Below are 17670 nucleotides of genomic sequence, written 5' to 3' on the forward strand. Positions count from 1 at the left end.
TGCTGTAGCTCTGTCTCGGAATGTGCGAATGATGCATGCTTGACTCGCCCCGCTCGGAAACTCGCTGCCATAGCATTGTTGCCTCTGTTAACGCTGCCCTGCTCCTCTGAGGACTGTGAAAATTCTTGGGACACCTCTGAACTGATTCCTGATCACTCTGGAATATCACCGGCCAATTCAAAGCACCACCGGCCATGGGGATGGGCTTATCGGCTAACTGTTGTACCACCGGCCAGCCATCGATGGTCGGTCGGCACCGTAGGTGGCCGACCGGCCATTTCTTCCTGCAGAATCCAGCAGTTGACAGCAGCAGAGGGCAAGCAGTGTATGGCATGGAATTTTCAAGCAAATGTGAGCATGGCCACACTCCCTATCATGCAATGGACTCAAGAGAGCATGGCCCTCGACCCTCGGGCCATCAATTGTGCATTTCGATGCATGATGGCCTAAGCGGCCAAGTTTGTAACTTGATGTAAATGCATGCAACAAACAAATAGGTGCCAATACCCTATCATATTGAGATCAAGGACATCGGCGACCGAGGATTGAGACGTGTTACGTCACTTTGGGTACGAACACTCCTCAATCTTCGTGCTTGGTTTGACACCCGAAACCAAGCAATGTAATGATGCCAATCATGCAAAATAAGCATGCAAACTAATGAGCCTAAGACTAAGGCATGAAAGACAGCTTTCAAGGACACTCACAGGATGACAAACATGGATGCTAGGCTAACATATTAAGCTCTGAAAATGCATAGAGGAAGATGCCAAATCAACCATGTCATGCAAGCAAGACATGCAACAATGATCCAAACTTGAAGCCAACCAAGAGGGGTCAAACCATGGCCATGTTAACCAAACCCCAATGGACCAAAATGACCTAAAACAGCCCTAGAGGACTCCCAAAACAGGGCTGGAACATGCATGGGATAGGGCCAAAAAAACATGCTACGAAATGGGCATCAAAACAAAGGCATTCAAGGTCACCAAAAGGGCATTATTCTACACCTCCCCCCACCAAACATGGCATGGAGTTTCCAACCAAAAAACAGAGTTTTAATGCATCAAAATACACCCTAAAACCTACATGAATGGCAGCCCAAGGACTCAAACACATAGGCATGCACAAGGACTCAAACATGGAGCCTAAGGCCACATTTCTTTAAGGCATTGAAAGGATAACAAATGCAAGCATGTAAGCCCAAAACATGGTCTGGAATGACATAATAAGTGTGTCTGAATTACTGAAATAGCCAAGGTAATGCATGCCAATGACTTACACACCCGATGCCAACATGCTAGAATGTAAAGAGACTATACCAAGCATGAAAGGCACGACCAAATCAACACCCAACAGACCTCAAGCATGGAAAAACATGACCAAAAACTTCACAAAGCTAGGCAAACAAATACAAGCATGATGGTCTAATGGCAAGATGCATTTCTAGGCAAAATGAGGGAATACAGAGCAAGTGTATTATGCATGCAAAGGGTCAACAAACCAGCATGGGACAGAGGTATAATATGACCAAAAAACACCCAAAAACCTCTGAAATGGAGCCAAAGACAACTAGGCATGCATGCTACCTTTACAAGCTTTAAACATAAGCAAAAGAGACATGAGGGGAAAGGGGTGTCCCTCCCCTATGCAAGACCTCAAAACCTCTTCTTCACCACTAAAAATCCACTAGATTTCAGTGGTGAGAAGGCCAATACACAAAAGGTTCAAAGCTCAATCAAAGAGGGGACAAAAGGGGCCAAACAAGGCTTAAGAGGGAGAGGTCGACCCCCAACACCAAAATGACCTGAATGAAATGTCTTAAGCATAAAAATACAAGACTTTTTTCAGTTATACACAAAGTCTAAAATAGTAAGCAAGATAGGCTAAAGGCTAGTGCAAGATTGGGGAATATAAAGTAAGTAATGTTACCCTTGAAGAACCCTTGAAGAACAGCAAGCTCAAGCCCTTTCTTATGATCAAAATTAGCTCAAAACTTCAAGAACAAACCCTCGAGGCCTCCCAAGTCGAAGTATGGTGTAATAGTGTGTGTTTTAGTGCGATACTATGAACTAAACACACTTTTAGGCTATAAAACACACACAAAATGAAGAGAGAGAGGGAGATATAGAGAGATAAAGTGTATATCAGATATATATCTGTATCTTGCTCTAGTTTTTGCTCAACCGAGACAAAGGAAGGGGGAGGCTCCTTATATAGACAAAGGAAAGGCCCCAAGCTTCTTAGAGAAGCTATTGCAAAAAGGTCAAAAGAACCAAGCTTCCAGTGGAAGCTACCCCAAAGGTGCAAGCTTCTTGAGGAAGCCAAGACAAGGGGTCAAAGCTTCCTCAAGAAGCTTTGAGCAAAGGGTGCAAAAAAAAGGGGTCAAAGGTGGAAAACAACCACATATATGCACGGGGGCAGGTCTTGTGCATTCCAGCTGGCACAGCTGGCATGCACCATGCCTGAAAAAGGCAAAAAAGTGGTACCGGCCAGAAAAGGATGCCGTCGGCCAAACATATGGTCGGCCGGCCACACCAAATGCCGACCGGCCATTGGTATATTTCACCAATGGCCGGTAGCTTCAAAACATGGCCGGTGGCCTCAAGCCATGGCCGGTGGGTGCCAGGGGTAGCTAACAAGCTATTCTCTACCCTCAGAAACAAAAACACAAGTGTTTGGTGCAAAACCAAACACAGAATAGTCGAGTTAAGAGATCCTGAAGCAAGGCGCGTAGCCGAGACCTCCGGGAACTCAAAACGAAACACGAACATTGGTAATCACCAAGTGTTCCATCGGTGACGTCCAAGTCTTGAGGACGGTCAAAAATGGGGTGTCTACCCAGACCGTCACAACTCATTGGGCATTGTCTATTTACTATTTTGGCTTCCGCCATGCCCCTGTACTCTGTATTATTATTTGACTGTTAAGCAGGCCTTCAATAATCACGGATTACTGGCCGGTTACGGTGCTAAACCCATAGGGGCGGGTTTGGGTCGTGACAAAAACCTTTTAAATCTATAGATCAAGGTGAAATAATTACTTTTATTGAAGATTTAATTCATAGGTTTGGCATTCCCCAAACTATTACTGTTGATAATATAATAGTATTCGAGGATGGTCTAGTGAAAGCTATTGCTAGGAATTTTGGCATAAGCATAATTAAATCTACTCCTTTTTTTGCTCAGGATAATGTATAAGTAGAGTCATCTAATAAAGTCATTAAAAAATAGATTCCAAAGATGGTTGAAGATAATCCCAAGAATTGGCATAATATACTCTCAGAAGTTTTTGGGGGCTTATAGAACTTCTAAAAGATCAAGTACTGGAGTCACACCTTTTGCCTTAGTATGTGAGCATGATGTTGTAATTTTAGTTGAGATCAACATTAAGTCTTTGAGGCTCAAAGCAGAGGATTATTGTGACAAAGATTAGTATAATCAAAGTATGTTTATGGAATTGGAGGACATTGATGAAGCCAGAATTTTGGCCTTAAACAAAATTTTAATCTAAAAGCAAAAGGTTGTAAGGTGCTATAACAAGAGGGTATATCATCAAAGTTTTGATGAAGGTGATTTGGTATGGAAAACCATATTACCCCTTGGCATCAAAAGTCATAAATTTGGTAAGTGATCACCTAACTGGGAAGGACTATTTCAAATCCATAAAGTGCTTCCAAATGGTACTTATCACTTAAGGAACCTTAATGGTTTCATACATCAAAGGAGACTCAATGGTAAATTTTTGAAAGCATGTTTTGTAACTGCTTGGAAACTTCATGCAATAAAGAATTGAAAGTTAACAATAGATAAGCATGAGTAAAACAACACAAGACAAGTTGAGAAGTATAATTTTTATTCATTTGGTGGAAATTGTATAGAAGCCCATAGTTAGGTCCAAAATGTCTTACATTGCTTGAGTTATTCCTGTACAATAAGCTTCTTACTATCTATAGAAGGAAGTAGCTCAAGTGATTTGGACATATTAGCCTTAAGGTCCACCAGTTTAGTACTAGAAGCTTGCATTTTCTCATGGTTGGTAGACAAGGCTACTTCTATATTTGCAAGTTCCTTCTCTAGGGCTTCTTTCCTTACAAAAAGAATCTTCTGTTGAGCTGAAACTTCTGCATACTTAGTTTTGAGAGAAGTAACCTTGATTTGAATTGAACTCACAAGGGTTTGGTCTTGTGCAAGTTGTTGCTGAGAATGTGAATCAAGCTCATTAAGGTGAAGGAAAAAGTCCAAAGATGACATAGCTTGTAGAAATAATTGGTGCAGAGGTGATTGGTCATGGATTAAAGACTAGCAGCACAAGATGAACCCTTGTTTGAAAGTGGGATTCCTTAAGGACAATAAGGGCATTCTAAAGAAATCCTTCAGTAGCCTAGTGCAGACCTTAAAACTCAAATATTAAGAAGTTGAGGTTGAGTCAAAAGAAAGTTGGCTAATAAAAGAATTTGCCAGCACAAAAGGATCACTCTCACTCTTAGTAGTTAAGGGCACAAAAACAACAATAGGAGTTATAAGTTGTTGAACCTCTTGTTCAAATGCCAATAACTCTAGTTCTGTTATCTTCATGGCTTTACCAACACTAATTTGAATGTGGGAGCTCTATCTCCTTATATTCGGCTCCTACATCTGAGAGGTAGATGTGATGCTAAGAGAAAGAAAGTCTTTTGATTGAGAGGTCCCAATAAGTTGAGTCTCTAGTAAAGCTTCAGAGGTAAAAATCTTTGCGAGAGTTGTGAGGGTAGTAACCTCTAGTAAACCCCCAACTGTGTCAATATCTAGCGAAACAACTCTTTCCACTGATGTTTGCACCAATAGTAGAGGAAAAGAGGAAGTAGTACACTTTATTGGGCCTGAGGTTTCATGATCAAGTGGAATGAGAGTTTCTGTAGGTTGCAATAAGGACTGAGTAGATGCTCGAGATTGTTGATATTCTGGCAACAGGACACTAGTAGTAGGTTCAGAAGTTGCAGCGATAGTAGTGCTCACATCCAAAATGATGAGTAAAACATAAGATTGGAAGAGAGTATTTAAAGCATGAGGTTTGTTTTAAAGAAGAGGTAATTATATACTTGATGTGGTATGAACAAGGAAAAGAGGTGATTCAATTGTTCTTTTTCTTTAAGTGATAAGAGAAGCATCATCTGCCAATTCTTTCTCATACTCTTCTTTTTTTTCAAGTAATGGTTTTGGGGTAGGAGCTTCTAGAGTAGCTTGAACACCACTATGAGTAAACTCACTACCACCAGGAGTGGTGCCTCTACTTATTTTCTGTCCTTTTGTGGCCATAAGTTGTGCCAAGGCCTCCGGCCTACTAGTTGCAAAAATAGGTTCTATAATGGAGAACTAACAAGGTAAAGGCATTAGTATCATTAACATATATTCGGATGTGACAAGTTGGGTAATGTTCAAATTTAGAATTATACTTGCTCAATTTGGAAAAGGCTCTTGTGGCTAAAGCAAAAGTAATAGTAGGTGTTGGTGCAGCTGCAATGGCAGATTGTTCTAACTCCATTGCTCTTATTGGGCCCACTTTAAGAGAAGTGGAGTCATTTTTTGAACTGATCTCATTAGGAGGGCTCAAGTTTTTCAACATGGAGGGCAATGATAGAGTAAATTGGAGGTTCATGATAAACTTCCACCAGTGTTAGAAAGTAGGAGATAATATAGGGATTGAAATAAATGGGGCCAAGCTGAATGTAGCCATGTTCTTACGCAGGAGCTCCACTGAGTCATTAGTTTTGATTAAGGCCATCCTTAACTTTTGATTCTATAATTGAGGATTGTTAAAGGAATAGTAAGGAGCAGGGACAAGTTGAACTAATCTAAATTGCCTAGCAAATTAAGTAAGGCAACAAGGTTCAATAATACATTTATAGGCTTTGGGGTTTGGATTCCTAATAAAGAGAGATCTAGCAGTAGAATAGATACCCAACATTCCTTATTGTGAGACCATGAAATATCCTCTCATATGGATTGTAGAGATCCAACGAAAAGATGAACTTGGTCCTGGTATACCTGCAAAGATGAGCATGATCGGCGCCACCAACTGGGGTTACCGCCCGGAGGCACTCTGATGGTGAAGTCAGTCACCTATTAAGCAGAATGAAAGTCTAGAAAGTGTAGAGTGCTTGGTGTGTAGTGCAGGGAAAGAGAACATACCTCCTCTTCTGGGATGCCCCCTCCTCCCCTTTTATATAGATGGGGGGTGTGATATTAGTTTGGGTTAGACCGATTGTAGGCCTTGTTTGGATTAACCCCAATAAACTGATATATATATTTTTTCTGGCTCCCACACTTATGAACCTTGTTTTTGCACTCCTTATCTGCTAACATGTCTTGAAGCCATTGAACACCTTGTGTAGGGTCGAATGGAGTAAAAAAATTAGGTTCTACGTTCAAAGAAGGATTGGAAGTAGAATTGGAATGTAGAACTCTGTAGAGTTACTCTACTATATAACTCTCCATAGGTGACAACATATATATCATTAGGATAGCTAATGAATCAAATCCTAAAGTCAAGAAAATAGGTGAAAAGCCATAATTGAAGAATCCAAATTGAACCTCCTAGGTTGGAATCCAAAGGCTTCTCACAGAAAGAGGAGCATGCCCTATAAAGATGACCAAGAATGAAAGGAGCTAGGGCAATTGAATTGCCTGATGCAAGAGCTTTGGCCAAAGGGATGAATTCAGTGACAATCTTCTATGAAGGTGTGCACATTACAAATTTTCATAACCAGAAAAAGGGGGAAATAAAAAAGTTCTTGGTCACTAATTGGACTAGTTCCTTTGTTCTTTTTACTGAGGAAGTGTGAGGAAGATAGGTTCCTAGTAGGGTTTTAGAGCCCAAGGATGACTCTGCCTTGATAATTTGGACTGAAAAATTCCTCAGTAGACATTATGCCAAGAAGATGGCTTAGGTCAAGAATAGTAAGGGCCATTATACCTTATCGGAATTGGAAGAAGTTAAATGTAGCGTTCCAGAAGCAAAGGGCGACATGAATCAGGTAGGGATCTTGGGGAATGGAGTATTTGAATATGCGGAGAAATGAAAAGATACCTGCTCGAGATAAAGTATCCTTCATTTATGAAGTTACTCTTTCATACCAATCGATCCACTCACTGTTAACCATTGGCCACATTTGAAATGGTATTTCAGACCAAGAATACCAATGTAACTGGCTTTGGTATTAAAGAATATGGTCTTTATGGTGATGATACAAGTACACCATCTCAACTGGAGGAGTATCCTTGAATACGAGACCTAAACCAAATACCCCATCATTATCTTGGGGAATGAAGAGGGGGGTGCCAACAGCGCTTGTAGCAAGGTTAGCGTCTGAGGTAAATTCAAAGTATAAACGTCGGAGTTCCATAGAGAGGTTAGTTTGAGAACCAGATGCCATTGCATAATGTGAAAGTTAGGGTTTGAAAGTAGAAATGGAAGATGCAGAGCAAGTCTTGGAGATGAAACATAAGTGAAACTAATACAAATGGTTGGTTATTTATATGTTTCTTCAAATGGGTCGGGTTATTTCACAAAATAACCTCATAAACTAGTATGAAGTTTAAACTAGGCCAAACACTTAAATATATGCTCCCAAGTGAAAGCGTATTTTTAAGTCTGGAATCTATGGGGTATCAAGAATATATTGGTTTTTGGGCCTTTAGAGGATAGTTTTGAAACTGCAAATTGCTTCAAAGTCGTGAGATTTATTAATTGTTCTAATTGGTAAGATGATCCTTGACCTTTGAATTACAGAGTGATGCAAAAATTGAACCCAAAACAAACGTATGCATAGCCTTCATTTCATTAAAAGATTTGAAAAATTACAAAAAGATGGTTCAAGCTCATAAAAATAAGGAAAATAAAATGTTACAAGGTCGTGAAATTTGACCCAAAAATACTTTGAGTTCATCTTCTTTCTTCTGCCTCTCCTTAATTTTATTGTGAATTACTGAAATTGAAAGGACTTGAGTTTCAACGCAGACTCTTTTACTTGGTTCTCCAAAGGCTTTCGTTCAAGCTTTCAAAAGCTTGCAGACTCTTGGAACTCTTGGGGAGAGCAATAGTCATCAAGGTCAGAAAGTTAATCAAGATTGTCCAAATCAAATATAATCCCGAGGGCCTCATACTTGGTACCCAAATAAGAGCTCTGTGCATCCTCAAAGGTGTGGCGTTCTTTTTCAGACAAGTCATGCCAATTTAAAAGGGATGAGAGATAGTGGGGAAAAGTCCCAGCTTCAGTCAACGCAGCTGAATTAAGAGAATGATTTCAAATGAAGACATCACAAGCCCCAAAGAAAGTTATTGTAGGGAAGCTTATCACAAAGGATGTCAAAAGGGAGATGGCTGAAGGCTGCTAAAAGCCCTTTAGCCTCAGATCTAGCATGATCACAGGCAGAGTATGATGGTTGGGACTAGGATGTAATCTTCAATGGCCATTCGAAGCTCTGAAATCCATTGGGTTTGGTAATGGAGGAATGGTAATGAAGGATCAGTTCTAAACCCAATAGGTATCATGTCTTAGTGACGTATTCAAGCCAATCAGAGGAGAATAATTCGGCTTGTTTGGCCAGCATAGTAAAGTCTAACCCCAATGAGGCCTCATCGGGAGTAGGAATGAAACCTAATGAGGATCCTTCAGAAAAGACCTTTTTGTTAAGTCGAAGAGCAGCAGAGGACAAATGCCAAGAATAAAGAAAACGGTTTTCAGGCCTGAGATTCTCAAATGGTGGTTGGTAACGGTATATAACCTTACTACGACAGTTGGATGGGATAGTGTTGGGGTCTACTTGCTCTAAGAAATGATGATGGACCTTGAAATGAGTAGTAGGCACCATGAGTGGTTCGCAGATATCTTAGCTAGTGGAAGAAGGAAAAGATCCCCAGTTAGGAGCAGTGTCAACCAAAAGGGAAGAGGGAGGTGTATCCTAGCCTAAGCGAAGTGATGTAGACACATCAAGGTGCTCTAGTTGTAGAATGGAAGAAGAGGAAGTCACGTGAATATCCTTGAGATGAGAGTCTAATTCTAAAGACGCAGGGCAATCAGTTTTGTTCGCATCAACCTCCATAACCTCAACATCAACCTTTTCATATCTAAGGCAGCCATTTTTTCGAAGTCTTTGAAGTTGATGGGTCTTGCTTTTCAGCTCGAACCTCATCAAATACAGAGCCCAGGAAGGCAAGCCAAAGGGATCATAGAGATCATTGATCGTGTGGGTTACATTTAAGGAACCGTAATTATGGAAGAAGAGCAACTACCAGAAGTTATGTCCACTAGTGTAACCATTATGCTTACACTAGTGCAGGGGGAATTGTTAGTGCCATATTTAAACCATCCAATTCGCAAGTGATACGTCGCAAACAAATGGTATTCCATGGTATTCGATGAGATAATGAAGAGTCCCACATTCGAATATGATAAGTAGCATGTGAGAGGCATGTGAAGAGGGAGTTAATTAAAGAGCACTTGCTAATAGTTACACATGCACAAAAAAAAGAGAGAAGATTATGGCCCTAAGAAGTAGCAAGAAGGAGGAAGATCATAGTGAAAGATATTAGCTTAACTACTTTGATGGTGCCAGGAGAAGGCTATAACTAGATGGAAGCAAAGACTGAAGAGACCTCCAACCAAATTCAGACTCTACGTCTTTGTCAATTTCATTTATCTTTAAATATATGCACTTTACTCTTATGCACTGCATTTATATTTCGTAGGAGTAGATTAGCCTTATAATTCCAAAACTCAATCGGTTTAAAAGTTTCAAAGTTGCCCTTACTAAGGTAACATTTGTAATTGTTTATTCAATTAATCAATTTCAATTTATGTCCAGCCTCTCCTTCTCATTTTGTTAGGAATTTGAGTTAAAGTTTTGGTTCATCATTTCAAAACAACACGGTAAAGTTGTCTTCATTGAGGTTAAGAGAACCTTAACACAATCGCTTGATAAAAATTGGTATTTATTATCTGTAAGGACTTTTCAGATTCTTGCTAACACGCTTGAATTACATTTCTAGACTTTGAATTGTCAAAATAGCAAACAAGCTTATAGAACAAAGTGGAACTTGAATACAAACAAAGCGAGAAAGAATTTTAACCATGGACTATATAGTACAAACTTCATTAACATTTGTTCAGAGGAACCTTCATAGTCTACACTCTGGAGGAAAGCCTTGAGGGAAGCGTTTAAAATCTGTGCAGTAATTGTAAATCATGAAATTCTTCTGAACCCATCTTAGTCTTCTTCGGCTATAGGCATCAAGCGCTTGGCTCTGCCATGCCGCACTCGAAGATGAAGAAGTGCTGCATGTCCCGGAACAGGTTTGGACATTGAAGTTCCGATAGTATGCTGTAAAGGGTGCTTTTGTCCAATCGGTTTTCACTAACCCGCCCCTTGTGGCCCAATCATCAGCATTCCAAAGGCTAGAGTAGATCCTCATGGGTTGGTTTTTGGGAAAAGGGACACCGATTGATTCACCATTCTTGAATACTCTTATTGGAGTGTTATCCACCAAGAAACTGAAGACCAAAAAAGCAAAGCAAAGTAAAACTTGTTAGAAAATGCTGAATGATATGTAATATTGGTAATTTGTTTTCATATTTTGTTGCAGTGATCGAAAATATAAATTTAGAGTTTCTCTTCTTACATGATATGGTGGGGGATCCATATGACGGAGTAAGTATGGAAATTTTTGGTGGGATCGAACCAGAGATAGAATTGTTGCTCTCTGTTCCCTTTGCCTTGAGTGAAGACATTGGTGTGGACAATGTAAGGGTCACCGGTGAGGTTTCCCAAGAACTCGAAGTCAATCTCATCATGTGTTGGCCCTTCAGAAGACAACTACAATATATACACACAATAACCAATTTAATTATTTAAAAATTAATTATGCAAATTCAACAACCCATATAAAGCTGAATGGTATTTTAAAAAGAAGTTGGAATATGGAAAAAAAAAAGAAGCTTATCAAGAATACAGCTTCTAGAGAAAGGGTTACTAGATTTGATTACATAGCAACCTTTGTGCTAGGCCTTTTCATGTCATCATTATTCTATGTCATAAAACAGAGTTTATTTATTTTATTATTTTGTGAAAAGTTGGCCAGAACCAAACCTTAATGTAATTATTAAGAACTAGTAAACATGGAATTATGTTTGTTTGTTACAAGAAATTAAAAAGAAAAAAGAATCTCATTTTGCAGGAAAGCTCTGTAAAAAAAAATTAAAAAAAAATAAAAAAAATCACATGATTGACCTTCATATCATTGAGAGTGCTTTTTGGTCAAGTCCGGTTCCTTTTTAAGGCATGTTTGTTTATTGGATTAAGTTGGATGAAATTATAATAAATGATATTTGTTTGTACATTAATTTAATGATATTAATTGGTTGAAATTATGTAAAGTTTTTGTTACCGGCTATATAGTATTTGAGTAATACTAGAGATCCACACATCTATACCCACAAATTTACTCATATTGATGTAGCATGGAAGTTGGGCCCATCGTCATTAAATATGTAACAAATTAAAAATTGACACATATTCTGTCACATCATTGGAGGTAGAATTATAGATGCTTTTTCAAGATCTCAAACATTTCCTATAGAATTTTTATCTCCAATCTCATTAGATTTCATTAGTAATACTATCTCCACATGGGATTGCTAATACCCTTGTTGGATGGTATTCACATTTTAACAAGTCTAGGAACCTCTCTAATTTACTATAAAATTTGTCAACTATATTGATAACCTAATTAATTAGAATGTTATTTTTTTTTCTTAAAAGTCTCGACTTTGAGATGGATTGTCATGTGAATAGTTAGTAAATATAAATTGAGGGGATTCCCTAATCTTATTGTTCATATTTGCCATTTTTCTAACCAAACATGTTTTTTGTGGGGTGCATTAGATTAGTAGTCCAATCACGTGGACTATGAAGGAAAATAAAATTATGAATATGAGTAGCCACATGATTTAAAACTAAGGAAAACAAAAATACAGGGATTACATGAATTAATTAATAATTTACTTTATCAAATAGTGCACTAGTTAACTTTAGAATATCTGGTTTCTTTTTTTGGGTCATGCATGAGTTTAGTCAGCTTCTGGCGTTCTGATGGGGCAAACAAGTGTTGTGCTTGTGTGTGCGCTTCCAAACAGTTGATTTTTTCCCTGTTGATTTTTTTGTTTCAGACTAGGACATGGGAATATTAATGTCGGATTATTTGGAGTTTGTGTCAAATTCCTTCCATTAATCTGATTTATTTAACTAATCATGTAAAGTATCTTGGCAATAATCCAACCTAATTATATATAAACGTGTTAAGACGAATATGACATGAATGGCACAGGTTAAAAGTGACTTAAAGTAAAAGAAGTTTGGAAGCATACGTAATAAGTAGTAACAGTGCCAGCAGAGTTTCCAGCAACAAGTTTGAGTTGCATATCAATCCTCCCAAACAAGTACTCTTTCTTGGATCGAAATCCGGAGCCAGAGGTCTTGTCTAGTGAGAGAGACAGAATCTGACCTCCATTGAAAACCTTGGCTCGTTGATCACCCCATGTTATGTCAGAGTCTTGGTAAAAGTTGCCACCATAGGCAACCATCAAAGAGCTCATCACCATGACACTAACCAGCAATACCATGCACAACCCATTATTACAAAAGGCCATTTTAGAGATAGAGAGAATATTGTGGAGAGTGTTTTGTGGGTAATATAGAAAAGAGGAGTGTGTATATATAGGGGGAGGGGGGGAGCTGTGAGCTATAAAAGGAAGATGAGGATGCTTGTGAAGGAGAGAGAGAGTGAGAGAGATAAGAGACGCGGGAGCTCTAGGGCTGGAGCCAACCAAGCAAACCATGAAAGCATTGAATTGTTTTTGAATTTGGATTTTCTTTAGGGTTAATAAGAGCTTGTGATAATGGGGAAATCTTACGTATTATAGGCATCCTATTATAAATTGACTTCATTTTATCATAAAATTTTGCAATTTCAATTATAAAATGTGTAGTCTCATCACAAATTAACGTAATAAAAAATATCATAAATAAATCATAATTTTTTGAAAATTTCTGTTTGAATGTTTAAGATGGCTTCTATTTATCATTTGTAAGATGAAAATAACTTAATTTATAAAATAAAAAAAACTAATTGTTAATATTTTTTAATTATCAACTTTTAGTACATTAAAAACTGTAACAAACAAGTCTAATGATAATGATAATGATAATGTGTTGACGGTTGTTGTGTTGATATATTGCCACCCTTCTGCTATGATTGGTTTGGAGCAGTGGGTGGATTACAACTGGGTCATATGCACTACTTACTGGCAAACTAAAATCAATTCATCACCACCCCCCGCACTTCCCATGAGTTTTGACCTCGTTTTCATAGTGTTTTGAAACATCATTCAGGTGCATTTTCTCTATTTTTATTATTATTTTATTTATTTATATTTTTTAACTCATTTGTTTGTTTTGTTAATAACGATAGTACCTCCCTAAGAACATGTATTAAACGTAAATAATAATTTTCGACCACATCATTGGATATACTTCTTTAGTGGAGTATAGAATTCAATTGATTTATTAAATTTTTTTAATTTAATTAGGTATTAATTATAATATATTTTATATATTATATTTGATTTTTGAAGGGCAATAGATATTCTTAATCTGTTTGGTAATAATTAAGATTTTAATAAAAAATTCTAAAAATCAACAATATCTTTTTATATTGTTTTATATTTTTTGGGAAAGGTGCAGCAGCTTTTTTTTTTTTATCAATTCGGTGGTGTTTTACTTGGATATATAAAGAAGTAGTTTCGGCAATGCATTGGCCTAAGTCTCAGAGGAAATTCACTGCTATTCTGTTTTTGCTTTGAAGGCTTCTCTAATTAGGTGCATCTTCGGTTGATTTGGTGGAGTTGATTTGGGTTTATTATTTTAGTTTTTTTACAATTTGTTTTGAAGATTATTTATTTATTTATTTGGTAAGTTTTTTTTTTCTGATTATTTTGCGATTATTTGAAATTTATCTAAGGGTGATTTGTGAGACCATTCGTGTTTTATTTGTAATCGTTTGAAAATTACTAGTTGATAATGGAATCAGATTTAGGTCCCGTGGACATACTTTACATTGAGGGATGAAAAATAATTTTATGTCATTGTTGATTTAATTTTTTTGCATTAGTTTTTATTTCTATTGATTGATTTACTTGTGAGAAATCATCTATTTTTCTTAACAACTGGTATCAGAGCTTTGGATTTATTTATTTGTGTAAATTAATAAAGGGGAATGTGGATCGTATGTCTAGTTTCAATAGAAGCAATTGGATAATTTAAAAAACTAAAATGGATGATTTATTATTTTGTAAAAATTTGTATTGAGTATAGCTTCTTATTAAAATATAGGACCCAATTAATTTATTAAAAATATTTAATTTGATTTGAGGTTGGTTATAATATATTTTTTATATATTATACCTAACTTTTAATAATCTGTTTGAGACAATTAAAGCTTTGATAAAAAGCCCAAAAAGAATTGTTTTTGTCTGGCTCCTGAGTGAAGTGTTGCAGCTGCGATAGAAGAATATATCAATCAATTCGGTGTGAGCAACGTGGAGTGAAGAAAAAAACTGGTGCTCAGCTTTTTTGAAGATTTGATTGTTTAATCAATCTATGAGGTGGTTTTGTGCTTGGGTGAGATTTTTGTCTCACGTTGGGTGCGTTTCAAAGGACTATTTGGGTTAAAAATTGAAAAATCAATTTGGTGGGTTTTGGTTTATACTGGCTGTTACAAATTGATTCAATATTCGATTTTGAAAGCACGGTTTGATGCATCTTCGGCTGGTTTGGTGAAATTGATTTGGACAATTATTTTGGGTATTTTATAATCTATTTTAAAATTTTTGTTTATCTATTTGGTGAGGTCTTTTCTCTTGATTATTTGTGATTATTTAGAATTCATCTAAGGGTGGTTTGTGAGACCATTCGTGTCTCATTTGTAATCATTTGAAACTATTAGTTGATAGTGGAATCGGATTTCAATTCTATGGACGTACCTCAAATTGAGAGAACCACGTAAAAATTCTTGTGTTGTTGATTTAATTCACATTAATTTTTATTTTCAGTGATTGATTTACTCGTAAAAAATCATCTATTTTCCTTAACACCAATGGGGGTGATAGTGGCAAACCGAAGGGTATGAAAGATGATGAATGGAAGAGACTTAATCGAAAAGTCGTTGGTGTTATCTGTCAATGGATTAATGACAATGTGTTTCATCATGTACTGAAATTTTGGCACATGATTTATGAAAAAAATTAAAAGGTCTTTATGATAGAAAATCAACCACAAATAAAGTATTTTTATTTTGAAAGTTGGTTAATTTAAAAATATAAAGATGGCAACCCGATTCCGAAACATTTGAATGAAATAAATAGCATTGTTAACCAACTTGTTTCTATAAAAATTGTTTTTGATGATGAGTTGCAAGTTTTGATGTTACTTAGTTCTTTGCTCAAAAATTGGGATACTTTGGTTGTGACGGTTAGTGATTCAGTGCCTGATGAAGTTGTCACAATGAGCCAAGTCACTAGTAGCTTGTTGAATGAAGAAATTAGAAGAAAATGAGTGGGTTTTTCTCATTAGGAGGCATTTGTTGTAAGAGGCCGAAGCAAAACAAGAGGAAAGAGTAAGACTCCTCATGATCGTGATCAAAGCCATGACAAATCAAAAGATTGTTCTTTTTCAAAGAAAGACATCGAGTATCATTATTGCCATGAGAAATGACACATGAAACAATAATGTCGAAAGCTCAAGAGCAAGGTGAAAAGGCGTGACAAAGTATGGATAAGAAGTAAGAAAGCACAACAGCGGTTACTACCAATGGTGATCTCATGGTTGTTTGTGAAGATGATTGTGTCAATTTTATGGGTCAAGAGAGCAATTGGATGATTGATTATGGTGCTTCTTTTCATATGACTTCTCGAGTTGATTTCTTCACTACCTATACCAAATGAGATTATGGTTGTATTTGAATGGGTAATGAAGGTTTGTCTAAGATTGTTGGCATGGGTAATATTTGCTTGTAAACAAATTTGGGCTGAAAGTTGTTGCTTAAAGATGTAAGGCATGTTCCAGACATTTGCCTCAATTTGATCTCCACTGGGAAGCTAGATGATAAAGGCTAAAACAACAATTTTGGTGACGGAAAATGGAAGCTCACGAAGGGCTCTTTGGTGGTGGCTAAGTGCAAAAAGAGTCACACATAATGCGAGAAAAAATTTGTAAAGGTGTTATCAATGCATTTGAGGATTATACTTCTATCGAATTGCAACACTAGCAACTTGAGTACATGAGTGAAAAGGGGCTGCAAGTTTTGTTGAAGAAAAAACTTTTATCCAGTTTGAAAGGAACGCATCTTAAAACTTGTGTTCATTGCTTGGCGGGTAAACAACATAGAATTTCTTTTCATAAAATGTTGCTTCTAGAAAAGAAAATATTTTGAGTTGATTCATTTGGATGTTTGTGGTTCTTTGAAAGTTAGAACACATAGTGACGCACTTTATTTTGTTACTTTCATTGATGATTATTTAAGAAAAGTTTGGACTTTTGCACTAAAAACTAAAGATCAAGTTCTAAATATATTTAAACATTTTCTAGCCATGACTGAAAGAGAAACAGAGTAGAAATTGAAGTGCATTCGAATAGACAAAGGTAGTGAATACATTGGGTCATTTGATGAGTATTGTTGCAGCCAAAGTATTCGATATCAAAAGATAATTAAGAAGACTCCTCAACAAAATGGCATTGCCGAGAGGATGAACCGCACCATTGTGGAAAGAATAAGGTGTCGGCTTTCACATGCTAAATTGCCAAGATCCTTATAAGGTGAGACAATGAGGACAACAGTTGACATGATCATTTATTTCCTTCATATCTTTTGAATGGTGATGTTCCTGAAAAAGTTTAGACTGGCAAAGATGTGTCCTATGAACACTTAAGAGTGTTTGGTTACTGAGCCTTTGTTCACATTCCAAAGGATGAGAGGTCCAAGCTTGATAACAAGTCAAGACAATGCATTTTTTTTTGCTATGGCTGTGATGAATTTGGTTACAGATTATGAGATCCAGTTGACAAGAAAGTTATTCGAAACTGTGATGTTGTGTTTCTTAAAGACCAAACAATTGAAGACTTTGGCAAAGGTAATCAACCGGAGCCAAAAACTAGTGATCTCATTGACATTGATCCATCTCTTTCGTCTTCGGTGGATAATGAAAATAGGGGAGATGTGTAGTCACCTATTGAAGGTGTGGAGGATGATGCTAATCTTAATGAAATTGAGCTTGAAATTAAGAAAGAGCATTTAACTCTAGAACTGTCACCACAACTTGAGTTGAGAAAATTTACAATGGACCAGCAACCTTTTAAAAGGTATCCTCCCAATGAGTTTGTGTTGATATCTAATCAAGGGGGAGCCCGAGAGCTAACAAGAAGCAATTGAGTATGCAAAGAAAGGTGATTGGAAAAAGACCATGGAAGAGGAAATAAATTCCTTACTTGAAAACCACACTTACGATTTGGTGAAGTTGCCTAAGGAGAGAAAAATTTTGAAAAATAAGTGGGTTTTCAAATTGAAGAATGATGGCAAGAA

General features: G+C 37.0%; 1 protein-coding gene across 1 annotated transcript; it reads right to left on the minus strand.

Moving 5' to 3' along the window:
- Nucleotides 1-9955: 9955 nt before the first annotated feature.
- On the minus strand, nucleotides 9956-12832 carry LOC114275913 (xyloglucan endotransglucosylase protein 1). Its single transcript, XM_028217787.2, has 3 exons — nucleotides 12404-12832; nucleotides 10660-10853; nucleotides 9956-10531 (listed from the first exon to the last, which is right to left on the minus strand). The coding sequence occupies exons 1-3, from the start codon at nucleotides 12683-12685 to the stop codon at nucleotides 10159-10161; spliced, it is 849 nt and encodes a 282-aa protein (XP_028073588.2). The 5' UTR covers nucleotides 12686-12832; the 3' UTR covers nucleotides 9956-10158.
- Nucleotides 12833-17670: the final 4838 nt, after the last annotated feature.

Source organism: Camellia sinensis, chromosome 7, assembly GCF_055761805.1.
Source record: "Camellia sinensis isolate YWXY chromosome 7, ASM5576180v1, whole genome shotgun sequence".
NCBI classification, from domain to species: Eukaryota; Viridiplantae; Streptophyta; class Magnoliopsida; order Ericales; family Theaceae; genus Camellia; species Camellia sinensis.